The sequence below is a fragment of the Geosmithia morbida genome (genome assembly GCF_012550715.1).
Source record: "Geosmithia morbida isolate 1262 chromosome Unknown scaffold_19, whole genome shotgun sequence".
In the NCBI taxonomy this organism is placed as follows: domain Eukaryota; kingdom Fungi; phylum Ascomycota; class Sordariomycetes; order Hypocreales; family Bionectriaceae; genus Geosmithia; species Geosmithia morbida.
Window position 1 is genome coordinate 378524 of NW_023336206.1, and position 14748 is coordinate 393271.

General features: G+C 49.0%; 5 protein-coding genes across 5 annotated transcripts; 2 read left to right on the forward strand and 3 right to left on the reverse strand.

Moving 5' to 3' along the window:
• Positions 1–1742: 1742 nt before the first annotated feature.
• Positions 1743–2947, reverse strand: GMORB2_3631 (serine-threonine kinase receptor-associated protein; the record flags this gene model as incomplete). Its single annotated transcript, XM_035465607.1, has 4 exons — positions 1743–2520; positions 2576–2671; positions 2732–2779; positions 2925–2947. 4 exons carry the CDS (start codon positions 2945–2947, stop codon positions 1743–1745), a joined length of 945 nt encoding a protein of 314 aa, XP_035318595.1.
• Positions 2948–3847: 900 nt separating this feature from the next.
• GMORB2_3632 (uncharacterized protein) lies at positions 3848–6295 on the forward strand (the record flags this gene model as incomplete). Its single annotated transcript, XM_035465608.1, has 3 exons — positions 3848–3901; positions 3964–5458; positions 5517–6295. 3 exons carry the CDS (start codon positions 3848–3850, stop codon positions 6293–6295), a joined length of 2328 nt encoding a protein of 775 aa, XP_035318596.1.
• Positions 6296–6829: 534 nt separating this feature from the next.
• On the reverse strand, positions 6830–7659 carry GMORB2_3633 (Conserved hypothetical, protein; the record flags this gene model as incomplete). The annotated part of the gene is made up of 3 exons (XM_035465609.1): positions 6830–7063; positions 7128–7456; positions 7521–7659. 3 exons carry the CDS (start codon positions 7657–7659, stop codon positions 6830–6832), a joined length of 702 nt encoding a protein of 233 aa, XP_035318597.1.
• Positions 7660–9090: 1431 nt separating this feature from the next.
• Positions 9091–10074, forward strand: GMORB2_3634 (SRR1; the record flags this gene model as incomplete). Its single annotated transcript, XM_035465610.1, has 3 exons — positions 9091–9370; positions 9439–9676; positions 9729–10074. 3 exons carry the CDS (start codon positions 9091–9093, stop codon positions 10072–10074), a joined length of 864 nt encoding a protein of 287 aa, XP_035318598.1.
• Positions 10075–10985: 911 nt separating this feature from the next.
• GMORB2_3635 (Glycosyl hydrolases family 17) lies at positions 10986–12705 on the reverse strand (the record flags this gene model as incomplete). Its single annotated transcript, XM_035465611.1, has 2 exons — positions 10986–12175; positions 12246–12705. The coding sequence occupies 2 exons, from the start codon at positions 12703–12705 to the stop codon at positions 10986–10988; spliced, it is 1650 nt and encodes a 549-aa protein (XP_035318599.1).
• Positions 12706–14748: the final 2043 nt, after the last annotated feature.

Genomic DNA, 14748 nt, shown 5'->3' on the forward strand with positions numbered 1-14748 from the left:
TTGTATTAAAGATTATCTCATAAAAGCCTTTGAAGCGTGGAGGTAAACAGTATAAACACTTAGAGAAATGCTTGCCGTAGTTTTAAATAATCGGTGTACTCTTACAATCAAATATAGTGGAGTTTTTGTGCGCTTGTTTTTCAATGATTAAAGATGTGTTTGTGATATATATAATATTCAAATGCGTTCCATTCTATTCCAGCCAAGCATATAGAAATCATAAAGATTCTTATATGCTTTTTTCCCTCTTTACTTTGAATATTTAATGTCTATCTAAATCAAAAACAAAAAGGTTACTAGCTTCTACTATAAAATGGAATGGAATAGAGAGGGAGGGATGAAATGAAAACATTTGTCCAATCTTAGAATTATGAAAAGCAGTGAATTTAGCGCGGGCATTCTGCATTCGACAAAGAAGAGTGTTATGAATAATTTTTGAAATTTGGACTATTCTACACGATATTATCTATTAATTGTTATATTCAAAGGAGATTCCTAGAAAATGACAAGAGACATTGACCTACTAGTATGGAAGGTTGCTAAATCCTCGATATCGTTAAGGAAGATTATTTAGCACGTTGCAATATATATTCTAATATCTGTTTGTGTGTTTTTGCATTTGATTTTGATAATGAGAAGGTGTTAGCACCTTACCAGGGAAGAAGGCCTTTGGAATTAATAAGTATTTATATTCTCTTTGTTCTCAATTAGCCTAATGATGGTACGCCTGTGTTGGAAACTTTTTCAATGGGTAAAGAACAATCTGTAGAGATTTAGGAATTGCTTAGTCGTCGTTATAAGTTCTTCTGCGTTGTTCTGACAGTTCTTCCTGTACATTCCTCCACATTGGATGTGTTCCAACATATAGCCATGCATTGGCGGTGTTTAAGACGATTTGGAGGGTGAAGGAGCCATGGTTAAAAAGCAATTGGCTTATAACACGACCCTTCTGAAAATAGTTGAGCTGTTGATGATAGGAATTGAACTCTGATCTTGTGAAAATGCCCATAGATGGATAGTCGCTATATCTGTCGAGATTGTGCTCCGGAGACAGGGAAACATAGTTCAGTGAGTGGTTTTAAGGACGAAATATGATTAATAATAACATGTTTATCCACGGAGCTTTTATTGAGGCGCAATAATGGCAGGAGGAACTCCTTTCTAGTGTAGAAGGAGGCCCTTCCATAGTCATGGGATGAAAGAGACAGCGTAGAGGCAAGGGAAGCAATATTTACCCCTTAGCGACGGGATCGTGGAGTGAACATTCAATGTGGGTGATAAGGTGTATCGATGATGAGGATAGATGCCTGTCGACATGGAGTTATATAGTAGTGTTTCACTGGATGATGGATGGTATGCCAATAATAGACAAATGTTGTGTGCCTCACAGTTCCGACTCGAGAATATGGCAATGCACGAATTGTCTAATCCTCACCTGCTGATCTAGCATGTGCGGGGGAAGGCACTGACTGGAACATGAGTCACGATTCCATGGGTCGATACAATCCATCGACCATAATGAGAGCCTGATTACTTGTATCCATGTCTGACTCGGGAGTCTGTTAGAACAGCTGGCCACGCCTTGCTGACAGGGTTCAGTGAGATTCTCTCGTAGGTCCTCCCTAACAGCGGGTGTATTCCTGGTCTGAATACTCCGCAGTTAATGGTGTGAATAGCCGTCGGCCATCCGCAATCTCGCTATCTTCAGAAATAGGAGAGTTTGAGCTGCGTGCCATATTTCTCTATTCTGCGGAACGCTCTGCTCCTCCTCTCCAGAGTCCATAGAAGCCTTCGCAATTTTTCCAGAGCTTTATTGTTCCATCTTCGGAACCTGTAGCGTAGAGCTTACCATCTGGAGAAAACCCGATAGACCAGATGGGCCCATGATGGCCCTTGTGAACGTCCAGCTCAGTTTCATCGTCATAATTAATGACCCTGGCCCACGTCCCAGGCTCCTCGCCCACCACGAACTTGCGCCCCTTGAGGTCAAGTGCGACACTAGCAATGGAGTATGGAAGCGTGATACGCTTCAGTTCATCCATGGCCCTGAGCCCCCCCCAAAAGTATACAGTCTTCCCCGCCGCGACTGACAAGACGGGCTTCCCGCCTCCAATGTCACTTGGTGACGCATGTTCAGGCGACAGGCTAACAATCTCGCAAGATTTGATTTCACCATCAAGAATCTCGTGGTGCACGCAAGCGCGGCTAGGGAGATCAAGCCAGCGCAGGGTTTTGTCTGAAGCAGTGACGACAATGTTGGGGTCGTGGGTCCAGCAGATAAATTTGATGCTGCCACCGTGGACACCTTCACCGATCTCGAAGCCGGTCGATGCGGGAATTGTGATCGGATCGCCGGTGCCAGTTCGGGGAAGGTCTGTCAGATCAAACACGCGAAGTTTTTTCTCCATGCCGCCGGTAGCAATGAGGTCGGAGTTGTCGGGAGGGTAGGCAATCGCACGGACAATGTGGTCATGTTGAAGAGTATAGAGGAGCTCGCCAGTGTGGGTGTCCCAAATCTTGCTATAATAAGGTTAGTATGATAGCCGGAGAAATCAAACGAGACCTAGGAACGCACGCAGTAAAATCAGCCGAGGCGGTGGCGGCATTGGAGGCATCCGGACTCAATCTGGCTTGCCAGACGGCACCCTTGTGCCCGATGAAGGTTCCGATCCTAGGAAGAACACTTAGCAGGCCGAGAAATGGGAATATGTTTAATTACACGCTTGCCTACCAGTCGCCAGTAACTCCGTCTCGAAGCATAGGGTTCCCATCTAACCGCCTGTCAGCGTCAAGTAGCAACATCAAACTGGGCAATACAACCTTTGCAAGCAGAAATAATATAGTAAGTCTCCTCCTTCTCAAGATGGGAGAAGCTAATGTGAGGAACAGGTCTCGAGTGGCCATGACAGGTAAGAGGCACATACTGCCTCGAGCTTTCAGTAGCCATTGCCTCTTTTGAATTCGATCGGGCCTGTACGAATGTCGATGTGTGCGAGTTGCAAAAAAGGGGGTTTTCCGTATGTCCACGTTGCAGGTAGAACAAGTTCTATAGTGTCGCAAAAAGGATGGCAGGAAGAGCCGGTATAGCGAACAAAGGAGATTCGTTACGGTCGTATTCGTCGTCAATAAATGAGAGATTTCTTCGTCTGCTCCTCTAAGCGAGGCTTTGATGCACTGAACTGCTCGTGGGTATCCCGATGAAGGGTTCGAAGGAGACAGCAGCTAGAAAGAGCCGGTGAGAGAGCACGTAATTGGAACCTGATGGATGCGATTTCGTCGACAAGATAATGACTAAAAAAAAAAAAAGACGATGAGGGCTGCGTGGCGAAGAGAGTGTGTGATTGTTTGGGGCCCTAGCTGAGGTGGTCAAACGACCTTGCTTAAGGGAAAGTAAAGATAAACCGGCGACGCGAAAAGTCCCAAACGCGGGGAGCCTCAATCAAGCTCACTGAGCGCACAGGGCAACGGAGCAACCAACCGGAGGGGCTCCTTCCTCCAGCCGCTACCCAATTTCGCTGCCACAAATGGAGGGGCAGTGTGGCGTTACCTCCGTTGTCACCAGCCACATCTGGTCCATATGTGTTACATCATCAGCAGCAGCAGCTCTCTGATGTTCCATTACCATCCATCGTACCGATAGACACTGAGTTGACGTGGTTCCATCATCGGAATCTTCTGCGAAGCGACTCTTTACATATTAGCTCCCTTGCTTTCGTTCTTTTCAGAATTCCTCATTTGACTACGTGCACATATCCACTTGCTTCACACTTCCCTCACCTTCTCCGCAACTGAACAGAGGATCCCCGCTTGCTACTGCTTTGGACGTTCATCCATTGTTGCCGCAACCATGGCTGACGGTGACTTCAAGCTGTCGGCACAGCTTGTCGGACATGAATCCGATGTAAGGGCTATTTACATATGCTTGGCTATGGTGCACATATATTCTAACTATATTTATTTCAGGTGCGAGCCGTCACATTTCCCTCCCCCAGCCTTGTCATGTCGGCATCTCGAGACACCAGTGTTAGGGTATGGCGACGCAGCCAGAGTCCCCCGTACTCTTTCGAAGGACAGCTTTTGAGTCGTGGGTCCGAGTACATTAACTCCTTAACCTTCTTTCCGCCAAACCAGCAGCACCCAGATGGACTGGTGGTGTCGGGCGGGAAGGATACGATTATCGAAGTCAAGTCACCGACCCGCTCGAGCACAGACAACGCTGATCGTCTCCTAGTGGGCCACTCGCACAACGTCTGCACACTCGATGTTTCCCCAGATGGTACATACTTCGTATCTGGCGGCTGGGATGGCCAGGTCCGCGTGTGGCATCTCGAGACGTGGGAGACTAAGCTCACTCTCGGAGGCCATGACGGCAAAGCGGTGTGGAGTGTCGTTGCCTTGGATGAGACGACCGTAGCCACAGGCTGTGCTGACAAAGGCATCCGCATATTTGATCTCAAACAATCCACGGCTGGCGAGGTTCTTCCCCGGTCAACCATCTATACACCTGATGTCGTTCGTGCACTCTGCAAAGTTCCCAAAAACCACCCCAGCGGAGCTGACATTGCGAGCGCGAGCAATGATGGGATTTTGCGTCTGTGGAAGATTGACGGGCAGCAAGTATCTGAGCTTCATGGCCACGATAGCTTTATTTACTCTCTAGCTAGCACATCCACAGGGGAGCTAGTCAGCTCGGGCGAGGACCGAACCGTCAGGGTTTGGAGGGGCTCTGAATGTATCCAGACTATTACACACCCCGCCATCTCGGTCTGGAGTGTTGCAGTATGCCCAGAATCTGGGGACATTGCCACTGGAGCGAGCGACGGTGTCGCTCGTATATTCACCCGCAGCCAAGACCGGGTAGCAGATGCCGAGAGTTTGCGGGAGTTCGAGGACTCGGTCAAAGGCTCGGCTATCCCTCAACAACAACTCGGAGGTATCAACAGGGAGAAACTTCCCGGCCCCGATTTCCTTACTTCAAAATCGGGAACCAAGGAAGGCCAAGTCCAGATGATCAGTGAGCCCAACGGTTCCGTTACAGCTCACCAATGGTCTATGAGTCAGCAGCAATGGGTGAACGTTGGGACAGTTGTCGACGCAGTAGGAAGTTCGGGCAAGAAGGTCGAATATAAGGGCGCATCCTACGACTACGTTTTTGACGTCGATATCGAAGACGAGAAGCCTCCTCTGAAGCTTCCATACAATCTCTCTGAGAACCCCTACGAACGAGCCACAAAGTTTCTGGGCGATAATGAGCTTCCAATGACATACCTCGACAATGTCGCTAACTTCATAATACAAAACACTCAAGGTGCGACTCTGGGCCCACAGGAGCAGTCCAGTGGTCCCGATCCCTACGGAACCGAGTCACGATACCGTCCAGGCGAAGCTGGAAAATTGCAGCAGCCAAAGGTGGTTCCCCAAAAAGAATACCTGAGTATATCGGCGGCAAAGTATGAAGGTACAGTACTGAGCACTGTATTTGTTACTTACACAATCGTACTGACATTGGGCGGTAGCTATCTTTAACAAAGTCTTATCTATTAATAAGAACATGGTCTCTTCCGGTCGGAAGGACGCTGCCTTGAACCCCGACGAGGTTTTTGTCTTGGAGGAACTACGGTCATCCTTGGAATTTTCTAAGGCCATCCCTGCAAAATCACTGGATCTTGTTGTGCGCATTGTCACTCTGTGGCCGTACTCAGACAGGCTGGCCGGTCTTGATATACTACGATGCATAGCCAGGTACTCCATCGTTGCCAAGTATTCGAGCGAGACTCACGGATCCTTCATTGACCTAGCCATTGCTTCGTCACTCCCTAAAAACGCGAAACCTAACGAAAATGCCGCAATGATGGGTGCCCGGGCCATTGCCAATGTTTTTGCAACGGCCGACGGACGGAGTCTTGCCAGCACCAGATCTGATGTCATTATCTCGTTTCTTGAGCGAATTGTCGGAGTCGAGGGGCATGAGGGCGTCGGAAAGATCAACCGCAATGTGCTCATTGCTATCTCTACTGTCTCTCTAAACCTGGCCGTCTTAGTGGCAAGAGAGAGGCTATTGACACCGGCCCATCGTCGTCGTCTTCTTGTCATACTCGGGGAAATCTTGACGAGACAGTCCGACACCGAGGTCCTATACCGCTCACTTGTGGCACTGGGCACCATACTCTCCGTCGCACCAGAGATCGCTACTGGTCTAGGCATCAAAGCCTGGGTGCAGGCGGCGTCCGACAAGGGTACCGAGGAGAGGATCAAGGCTGTATCGCGGGAATGCTTGCAGCTTGCGTTGAAATAACGATGAGGCATACCCCTTTGCTTTACCTGAGTAGTAGGTAGTACAGTCGGGTTGAATGGTTCAGTAAATAGGTATGATTACCCCCCAGTGTGCGTTCATCACATGAACGACTTGACTCAAATGCCTACCGTAGCACACTCTGTAGATTCGGAGTGAATCTATGTATAGTACTAGTGAGCTCTAGCCATCTGCTCCGTAATAATTCCGTCATCACTTCATAGAACGCCCTATGGTGTAGTTCGCAGATACATATATATAGCCACACGAGTTATGGTTGGGAGATAGAGATATGTTCTTTTGTGTTCCCATATTATATGGATAGAATAGTCATGCATACCGCAACGAGCATCTACGTACTATTTGGTGTCGAGTGGGAGTAATAAGAAAAGTAGTGAAATGAAATAGAAAAATCCGCACCCACACAATATTCATAATCAAGAAAACCCTTGTCTAGCTCCAGAACTCCCAAAACGCCATCATGACCTGAATCATACACGCATTGACGAACAGACCAGGTTCTGGTCTGCCAGACTTCTAAAGTGAAGCCCAGAGGCCGGCGACAATCAGCATGGCGACCCAGCCAAACTGTCGCGGGGTTGTGTGGTCGGCGGCCGACTCGTTTTCATCGTAACGCTTGCCCGTGGCGGGGTTGGTGGTAGCAATGGTGTAGATGTCGGCAAAGCCCAGGCTGGTGGAGTTGAAGCAGTTCGTCTCGTTGACCTCAGCGATCTTGGGGTCTCCCGGCTCGGCAAACTCGATATCAACACACTGAGTCCGTCCGGTTAGTTTTCGAGGACTATGGGAATCTATAAAGATGGAAAGGAGACCTTACTGAGAACAGAGCTGCTCCGTGAACGGCCAATTCGACGACTTGAATAGTGGCCTTGTCGCCAGCCTTGACGTCGACGCCTTTCGGCAGAGGAACCTGCGGGAAACAGATGGTTCCGGGGTAAGGACCATTCGTAGGGCCAAGAACCTGAACAGCAGGAAGCATGGGGTTGGACATGTCAACGGGACCATTGTCGGGGCCGTCAGTGCCAAATCCGAGATTGATGTAGACGTCAACGGTGGCGTGGCCACGAAACCAGCCAGGCTGGAAAGCAACAGCACCACCAGTGGTAGGCCAGTATGTACGGTTCGTCGTGGTACCAATGCCGCCGCCTGTTGTGTGATATTAGGAAACTTGATTAGATCAACATGCGGTATAGAAGAGCCGACGACTTACAAGGATACATCCACTGCATGCCATAGGGAAAGGTCTCGTTAGTGACGAGGTTGTTCCCTCGCCAGCCTGGATAAGTGATAACTGAGTGCGCCGAGGCCAGTGCCGTCATGAAGGCAGCCAGGAATATTGGTGAGTACATTGCGGAAGTGTGTTTTATGTAGTAGGTGTTGGATGTCTTTGCGTCGCCAAATATGCGTCAATACGCTGACAAAAAGGTATCAAGGCCTTGTGCCGGAGTTGAATCTAATCTCCTCAGTCAAGTTAGACAACCATGGGCGACAGAGAATTAAAATCTCGTATACCTCTAGGCAAGGTAGAGAGGGCAGGCGACCAGGAGACAACGACAAGAAACAAAGAATAAAAGAGATGGGAGTCGACGGTGTCGAGCTCCTGTTAGTACTACTAGTTTTTTTCTGGCGAGCAACGGTAAAAAGCGACGTGAGTTGAATGAGCTTTGCAACACTCTATATTCGTAGGTTTAATGGTTTGAAATGAGAGCAAAGAAGTCAACGCAGACATGCATGGCAGCGAGCCGGACGACTCTTATGGAGAAGGCCTACGCAAGGACCCGGGAGATGCGCAACCGCCCAGGAGGCCATGGTTCCCGGCATGCCATTTGTCGCTCCCCGCTGTGATGCCGCACGGCGTGGCTGGCATGGTCAAATCACGGGCGGCAAAGGTGCACATCCAGCAGCAGTCAAAAGGACTTGCATCCCTCAGCGTACTCTCAATCAATATGTGATGGCCAATGGGATGATAGAGGGCGGGCGACTCGCTATGGCGATCCTGCAACATGGTTGGAAGAGCTGGCAGCTAAGCGCCCGGGTCCTGGTCATCTTCCTGCTCTATGGGTGGAGCTTTACCAACGGCGACCCAATTGGCGGTCCGAGCAATATGCACACGAAGCGTGCTGTGTGTGGGCAGTGGGCACACGGAATGCTGATATTACCGTCGTACGAGGATGTGGTAGTATGCAATGATTGAACAGATTGATGGATAGATAAACGGTAGAGTTCAAAGAGGGGAAACACAGATACTAATATACGTCTTGAGTTGTCAGTTGGTGCATTTGCGAACTAGCAGGCCTGCAAAACAGCTACATCAAAACCTCCCTCCCAATCTTCCTCAGTATTAATAATGCCGTACAGTATTACTGCGCAGACCTCGGACTGCCAAGTCAAGAGTTGTGGCGCCCCACCCCTCCAAGCGCTTGCTGAAGCTCCCACCGGGAAAGAAGGGAAAAAAGGAAAAAAATTATGCACACAATTGACTAACCTGGACAGACCCAATTTCGTGATGAAATCTTGACCCTAATGAGTATGAACCAACTCTCGGAATCCGGCCCACGATCCCTGTTGCATCCTATTACATTATCATACGACCTAGCATCACTGGTGCAGACTGCTGATCTGTTCCAAGCTCTAGTGGGCGCTTGTGCAACTATACATACATCATGTCGTTCCATTCAACACCTCCATCATCAAACCCTGATGATGTTCATAATGAATGGGTCCACGTCAAACTTAAGTCACGACGGCATGGCACCAAGATACGCAGTGGTGTAAAATATATGCAGGAACAATTCGAGGCATTTTCATTAAAGCCCCAAACCGAGAACATCCGGTCGCTGGAGGAGATTGCTGCTGAATACCGCCATGTGCGATCTCAGTGGGAGAAGGAGGCGGCTTGCAGGGAACTGAAGCGACACGTAACCAATATTGATGTTTTCCCCGTGTCTCGCGCAGTGTGTCTCGGCATCGGCACATTCGACCCTCCAGATGGAGGATGGGAAACGAAGAGGCGGACCTTTGTTCAGTTGATGGCTTTTTTGACTATGGTCGAGTGCCTGGGTAAGTATTGATATATCAGTGAATCTGCTGAAATTCCACGATACAGAAGATGCTGATTTTTCCGACAGAGAAGAAGAATGGATCGAAGATTGAATGTACATTCCAAGAGCCCATATTTACGGCATCCGACAAGAAGTTTATTGAATCGCTTGGTCACAAGGTCGTCGAAACGCCGGGTGGATTTGAACATATCAATACCTGCACGGCTCTCTTTGGCGTACATCTCTACCGGCCCATCTACGCAAAAGCCTTGGAGGGTGACCTTCCAGCAATATTCGTTGGGACCGACCTGGATGTGTGGGACTGGTGAGTCCTCTCTATTTCCCTCCAAGAGCTATGATGCTGACTAGGCTTGAAGGGTGACCTTTGGCAAAACAGAAAACGACATTGTCTGCACTAGCAATGTCAAGATAATGGAAAATACTTATAGTAAGCGAAAGTTTCCCCAAGACGCTTCAACAACGGCTTTCACAAGCACGTCCTTCTACTGGCGTTCATCAAAGGAAGTGATGCCACAAGGCCAGAAATCGAAAGGGGAGCCATCGTTAGACTGGGAAAAGGACTCAACCCCTGTGGAAACACTCAAAGATCGGCCAGACGATGACAAGCAACAACTGTCCAAGCCCAAGCAGTACCTGAGCGAATCGCATAAGTCAGTGGAAACCACGAGTTTCCCAGAAACTCCATCTTCGAAGGTCCAATAAGATCTCCTACCTTCGGTTTTATCGCAGAGCCACCCAGGCTCAAATACACCAAGGTTCTACCATTGTCCATAGGTGTGGTGGACCCGTTGTGTAGCATCTTTCATAAAAGACGTTACGGCCATCGATGCGGTCATAAATGGAGCATCTACAGCATATATCAAACGCCTGCGTGGTCGGCGTGTGTACATAGAATTTGGAAACTTGATCGACACATCAAGACTCTTTAGTTTTACAAAACCGCTGCGGGGTTATGTCTTTGACTCCGTTCATAATCAACTGAAAGGCTGTCATCACATGTGACGGGTGTATTATATTAGCGCCGGCGCCAACATTGATACACACTATCGCCGGTCATTACATCACACTAGACGTCTTGAGACTGCCTATCCCTTCACTCAAAGATATTCAATGTTGGATGTTTGAAAATGCTGAGAGTGAGAATCGCTGCGTGTTCGATCCTGTCTGTCTCACTATATATCCCTACGTATGAATCATGGTTACCATCTCCTTGATATAATATTCTCTTATCTATCCAAGCTGCAAATATCGTAGTGAAAATATTCCCCATCTCGAAAAGAAAGGTGTGCACGCAATTAAATACAGTCCTGTTCAGCATAATATGAAATAAGTTACTAGCCTGTAAATCCATCATGTCCCAACCCCTTGATGTAGTCCTCCCCTCTACGTGGCCATAATCGAAATGGATGACATAGGATGTCAGCAAAGAACACAAGAGATATACAAGAACTAGCAACCTTTTTAGTTCCCCAATTCCATAATAACACCGAAACTCCTACCCGCGAAAAGAAAGCAAATAGGGGAAAAAAGAAGTGAATAAAGACGAGGGGGTGGGGTTCGTGTGGGAGAAAGACGGGGCGAAAGGTTAATGTTATCATAGCCGTTGACATTGTTCATGCTGGGACTTCCTTGCCGTCGCAATCGGGGATCTTAACGCCATCTTTGATGTTGCGGTTGACGTCCATAAGTCCCCACTTGTCCTCCCAGTTCTTTCCTTTTTCGTTGTAGCGAATCTTCCAAGGTTCGTCAAAGGCTGAGAACCAGAAGTAATTTGTTCCGTTTTTGAGGGCCTGGCAGACGAAGTCCTCCAGAAACTGGTTGAGACCGTCAACGCTGGCTACGGAACCTTTGGCACACTTCGTGACCGCATCAGTGCCGCAGTTAGTGCCGCCACCCGTGGGCCACCCAGTCTCGGAGATGATGTTCTTTTGCTTGTCACTCTTGAACATAGGACCGTTGTTATTCTCCCAGAAGCTCATGGTCCAAGCCGCAGCATTATCGGAGGGCGTTCCTGCAAAAAAGGGATGGATGTTGGACATGATGTAGTCGCTCTTGGCAGCCAGCGCCTTTGTCCAGTCGTCGCCCAAATCCGATGTGGCGACCGGCAAGTCCATATTGCGTTTCGTCAGGTTGGAACGGACGTCATCGAGCACGTTGCCGAGCTCGGTAATCGTCATCTCCTCACGGAAGAGAATCTCATTAGCAACAATGAGACCCTCAAACTGATCCTGACCATACTCGTCGAGAATATTCCACATCTGTTGAAGTTGGCGCTTGCTTGTTGTCGCATTGCCGTCTTGCCAGACGCCCAACCAGACCTTGACGTCGTCCTCCAGTTTCAGCTTCTTGATGGAGTGAAGGACCATCTCAGTCTGGTTACAGTCAGTGCCATAGAGTCGGACCTTGTTGGTCAACTGACTCAGCACCGCTATGTCCCGAGTAATGTTGTTCTGTGACGGAGGGTTCTCGACGCAATCTGGGTACTGCGCGTTCAGGGGTGTGTAATCCATACCGCGGAAGACCTTGTGTAGATCTGGGTTGTTGAGTAGTTCCTTGATTTCGTTGCTGTCAGCGTCCAGGTCGCCATTGGACTTGGCGTCCTCCTTAGCCGATTCTGCGGTGGAATGGTCGTCGCCCTGTTTCTTGTTGTTGGCAACCATGCCGCCGACCACACCGGCGACGACGACACCAATGATGAGAAGTGCAACACCAATAATGATGATCCACCTGCCCCTCTTGCTCAAGCCGTCTTTCTTCCCACGCTTCTTTTCGACACCCTCTGCAAGGTTGTATTCGGGATCACCTAGACAGGTTCATATTTGTTAGTAGAGTTCAATCCTCCATCGTTCAGCCCGTCTCATTTGTATCCGTACCCTCGTGACGGCGGCCCATTAGTCCACCCATTGTAACTCCACCAGCGGTACCGGCCGCGGCAGCACCAGACCGAGCTCCGCGGTCTGAGTTATGCAACGAACTAAGCATTGAATTTCTCTGACTGTACCGCGGATGGTAATTCAGACCGTCATCGCCATCGTCCTCGATCTCGTTCGGGTTGACCTCGCCCAAGCGGCGGTCAACGCTCCGGGATGAATTTGAATAATAACTCTGGTACACATCGTCTCCATAAGGATTGCTGGGGTAGCCCAGATTATGTAGGCTATTCTGGTGCGAGGGAATGGGCTCTGTAGTGCCTCTTGCCCCTTGACTATCGTACACATAGCCGCCACCAGCATACTGCGAAGCATTTGGCTGGGCTGCACGCGAAGGCGGTGGGGGAACCTGACCAGTTTCGCGGGGGCTGCGATTGGATGCTACGCGGTCGTTGGCGTCCATCGCGCCAGACACGGAAGCACTTTCACTAGAAATATCACTGTCAAAGGCTGTAGCGATATAGAGGGAGAGAAGAGTCAAGTCCCCAGGCTGATGGTGGCTTACTTGGTCATTATCTCGTCATAATAAGCCGCACCTCCTCTTAAATAGGTGCCGTCGGCATGCGGCGGCAGCGGCGGAGCCTCGTCGATCGAGGCAGATTTGTAGCTGTTTGAATCGTGTGGAATTGGTGCGTAAGTTCGGCTTGAGGAAGAAGCCCTGGTTGGGCTGTGACGAGAGGGTGATGCGTCAGCGTAGGCTGGAGGGGGACTTGGTTGTACGTAGTCCGAGTTGGAAGCAAGCGGTTGGCGGGAGGGGGAGTCGTAAGTTGACTCGTTGAACTCCCTCCGGTAAGAGCCTTGGCGAGCGTGGGAGCGTGACATCGCTGAAAATGGACGTTTTGAATAACCACTTCCCTTTCCGAGTAGAGGGAATAGGATAACTTCTGGTAGGGAGTGAGAATCCAGGAATGAGAAGCGGTGTATTACGCCCCAGGAGTAGGGATCTGGGACCCCAGGGACGCTGACAGCAAAGCCTGTGTCTCAGAGGCTTGATTGATCAACAGAGGCAACCCGAGTTGGCGGATAGTGCACTCGCAAACGGACAGTCGAGGTGTGTGTGGGGTGGGGGGGGGGGTTCCCAAGCCGTGTCTGCTCTCGATATTTAATCGTCCCGGAAGGCGGCGGTTGGAGGGAGAGAATTATGATGACATATGTTCTCGAGGGAGCTGGCAAAACAATCGCGGGAAGATCGGCAGAATCAGTCAAATGCTGCTACAGGGAGAGCAGACGACTGTCGAGAAAACGAAAATGGTGTTGTCGAAAAAAGAGAGTAGAGCGAAGATGGATGAGGGACCAGGCTTGCCAGGATGCTTGCCGAGCACACAGCTAAAGTGCGGGTTCGGACAGTACGAGTAGGTAAAGCTTTGCTGTGGGCTGCACGGTAAAGACGACTAAGTTAAATCAGCAGGCGGCTCATGTGAAATAGCAGTAATATTGGCTTGGTTGTGATGCGACAAACATGACAATAATGCGTCGGACTTGCGACTGTACGTTTTGAAAGAGTGCCTTTTCTCCTCGCTCACTCTTGCAACAGTGAGACAACAAAGGCGCAGTTTGACCCAAAAGGCGCTGGGTTCTAGAGTATGGCTAAATGTCTCAATAGCGGTTAGAATTTGGATATTTAGATCCCAGAAATGAGGCGAGAAACATAAAGGGCCGAAGGAAAGAAAAAGAGGGTGGAGGAAGGAAGGAGGGAAGGGTGCTTTTGGGATAACGACGTCCGTAGACACTTGGTGTTCTTACTACTGTGGAGTAGTAGAGGAGGTTGTTTCACCCCGGGGTGGAGGGTGCAACACAGGCACATGCTATAATAATAATAATGCTCGTATGTGCTTACTCCATAGTGCTATTCAGTTACGACAGCCAAGACTTGTCCTGACGGCGCTAGGCCCAAAAATAGCTTGGTTATGGGCTTTACTTTACAAGCCTCTTACTGCAGTGCACTGCTTCGCTATGCTCAGCCTCGTGTCAATATTTCAACCGTATAGTTTGATCTAAATATAATATTGACCGTAATGGTATTATACTCAGATAAATGTCTGGTGCAGTTTTGACTGCATTTGTTTCTCTCTTTATTTATTCTTTACTTTTTTTGTTGACTAAAAAGCAAGCGGTTATCAGCAAGAAATATATCGCTAACTTTCCTCTGACGGCATCATTGTTGAAGTGGACTTCCCAACTGTGGTTCTTATGTAGACAATTGAGTTTTACCGAGATCTCAGCGGTGACGGCGGGGCCTCAGGCCAGGCTGATCATCCCGATTTATGGGGCCGTTCCTTCCTTTGTTCGTATTTTATCAATAATGCCTCTTTCCTCTTGCCATACATGTACGGATACTCTATACAGGTATGCTCATCTTGCTTCTTTCTCCTCACCCTTACTTCCTTCTTCTTTGTCAAACTGGCACTCTGTTATTCATATACCAGTTTCCTTGTCCCCCCTTTCC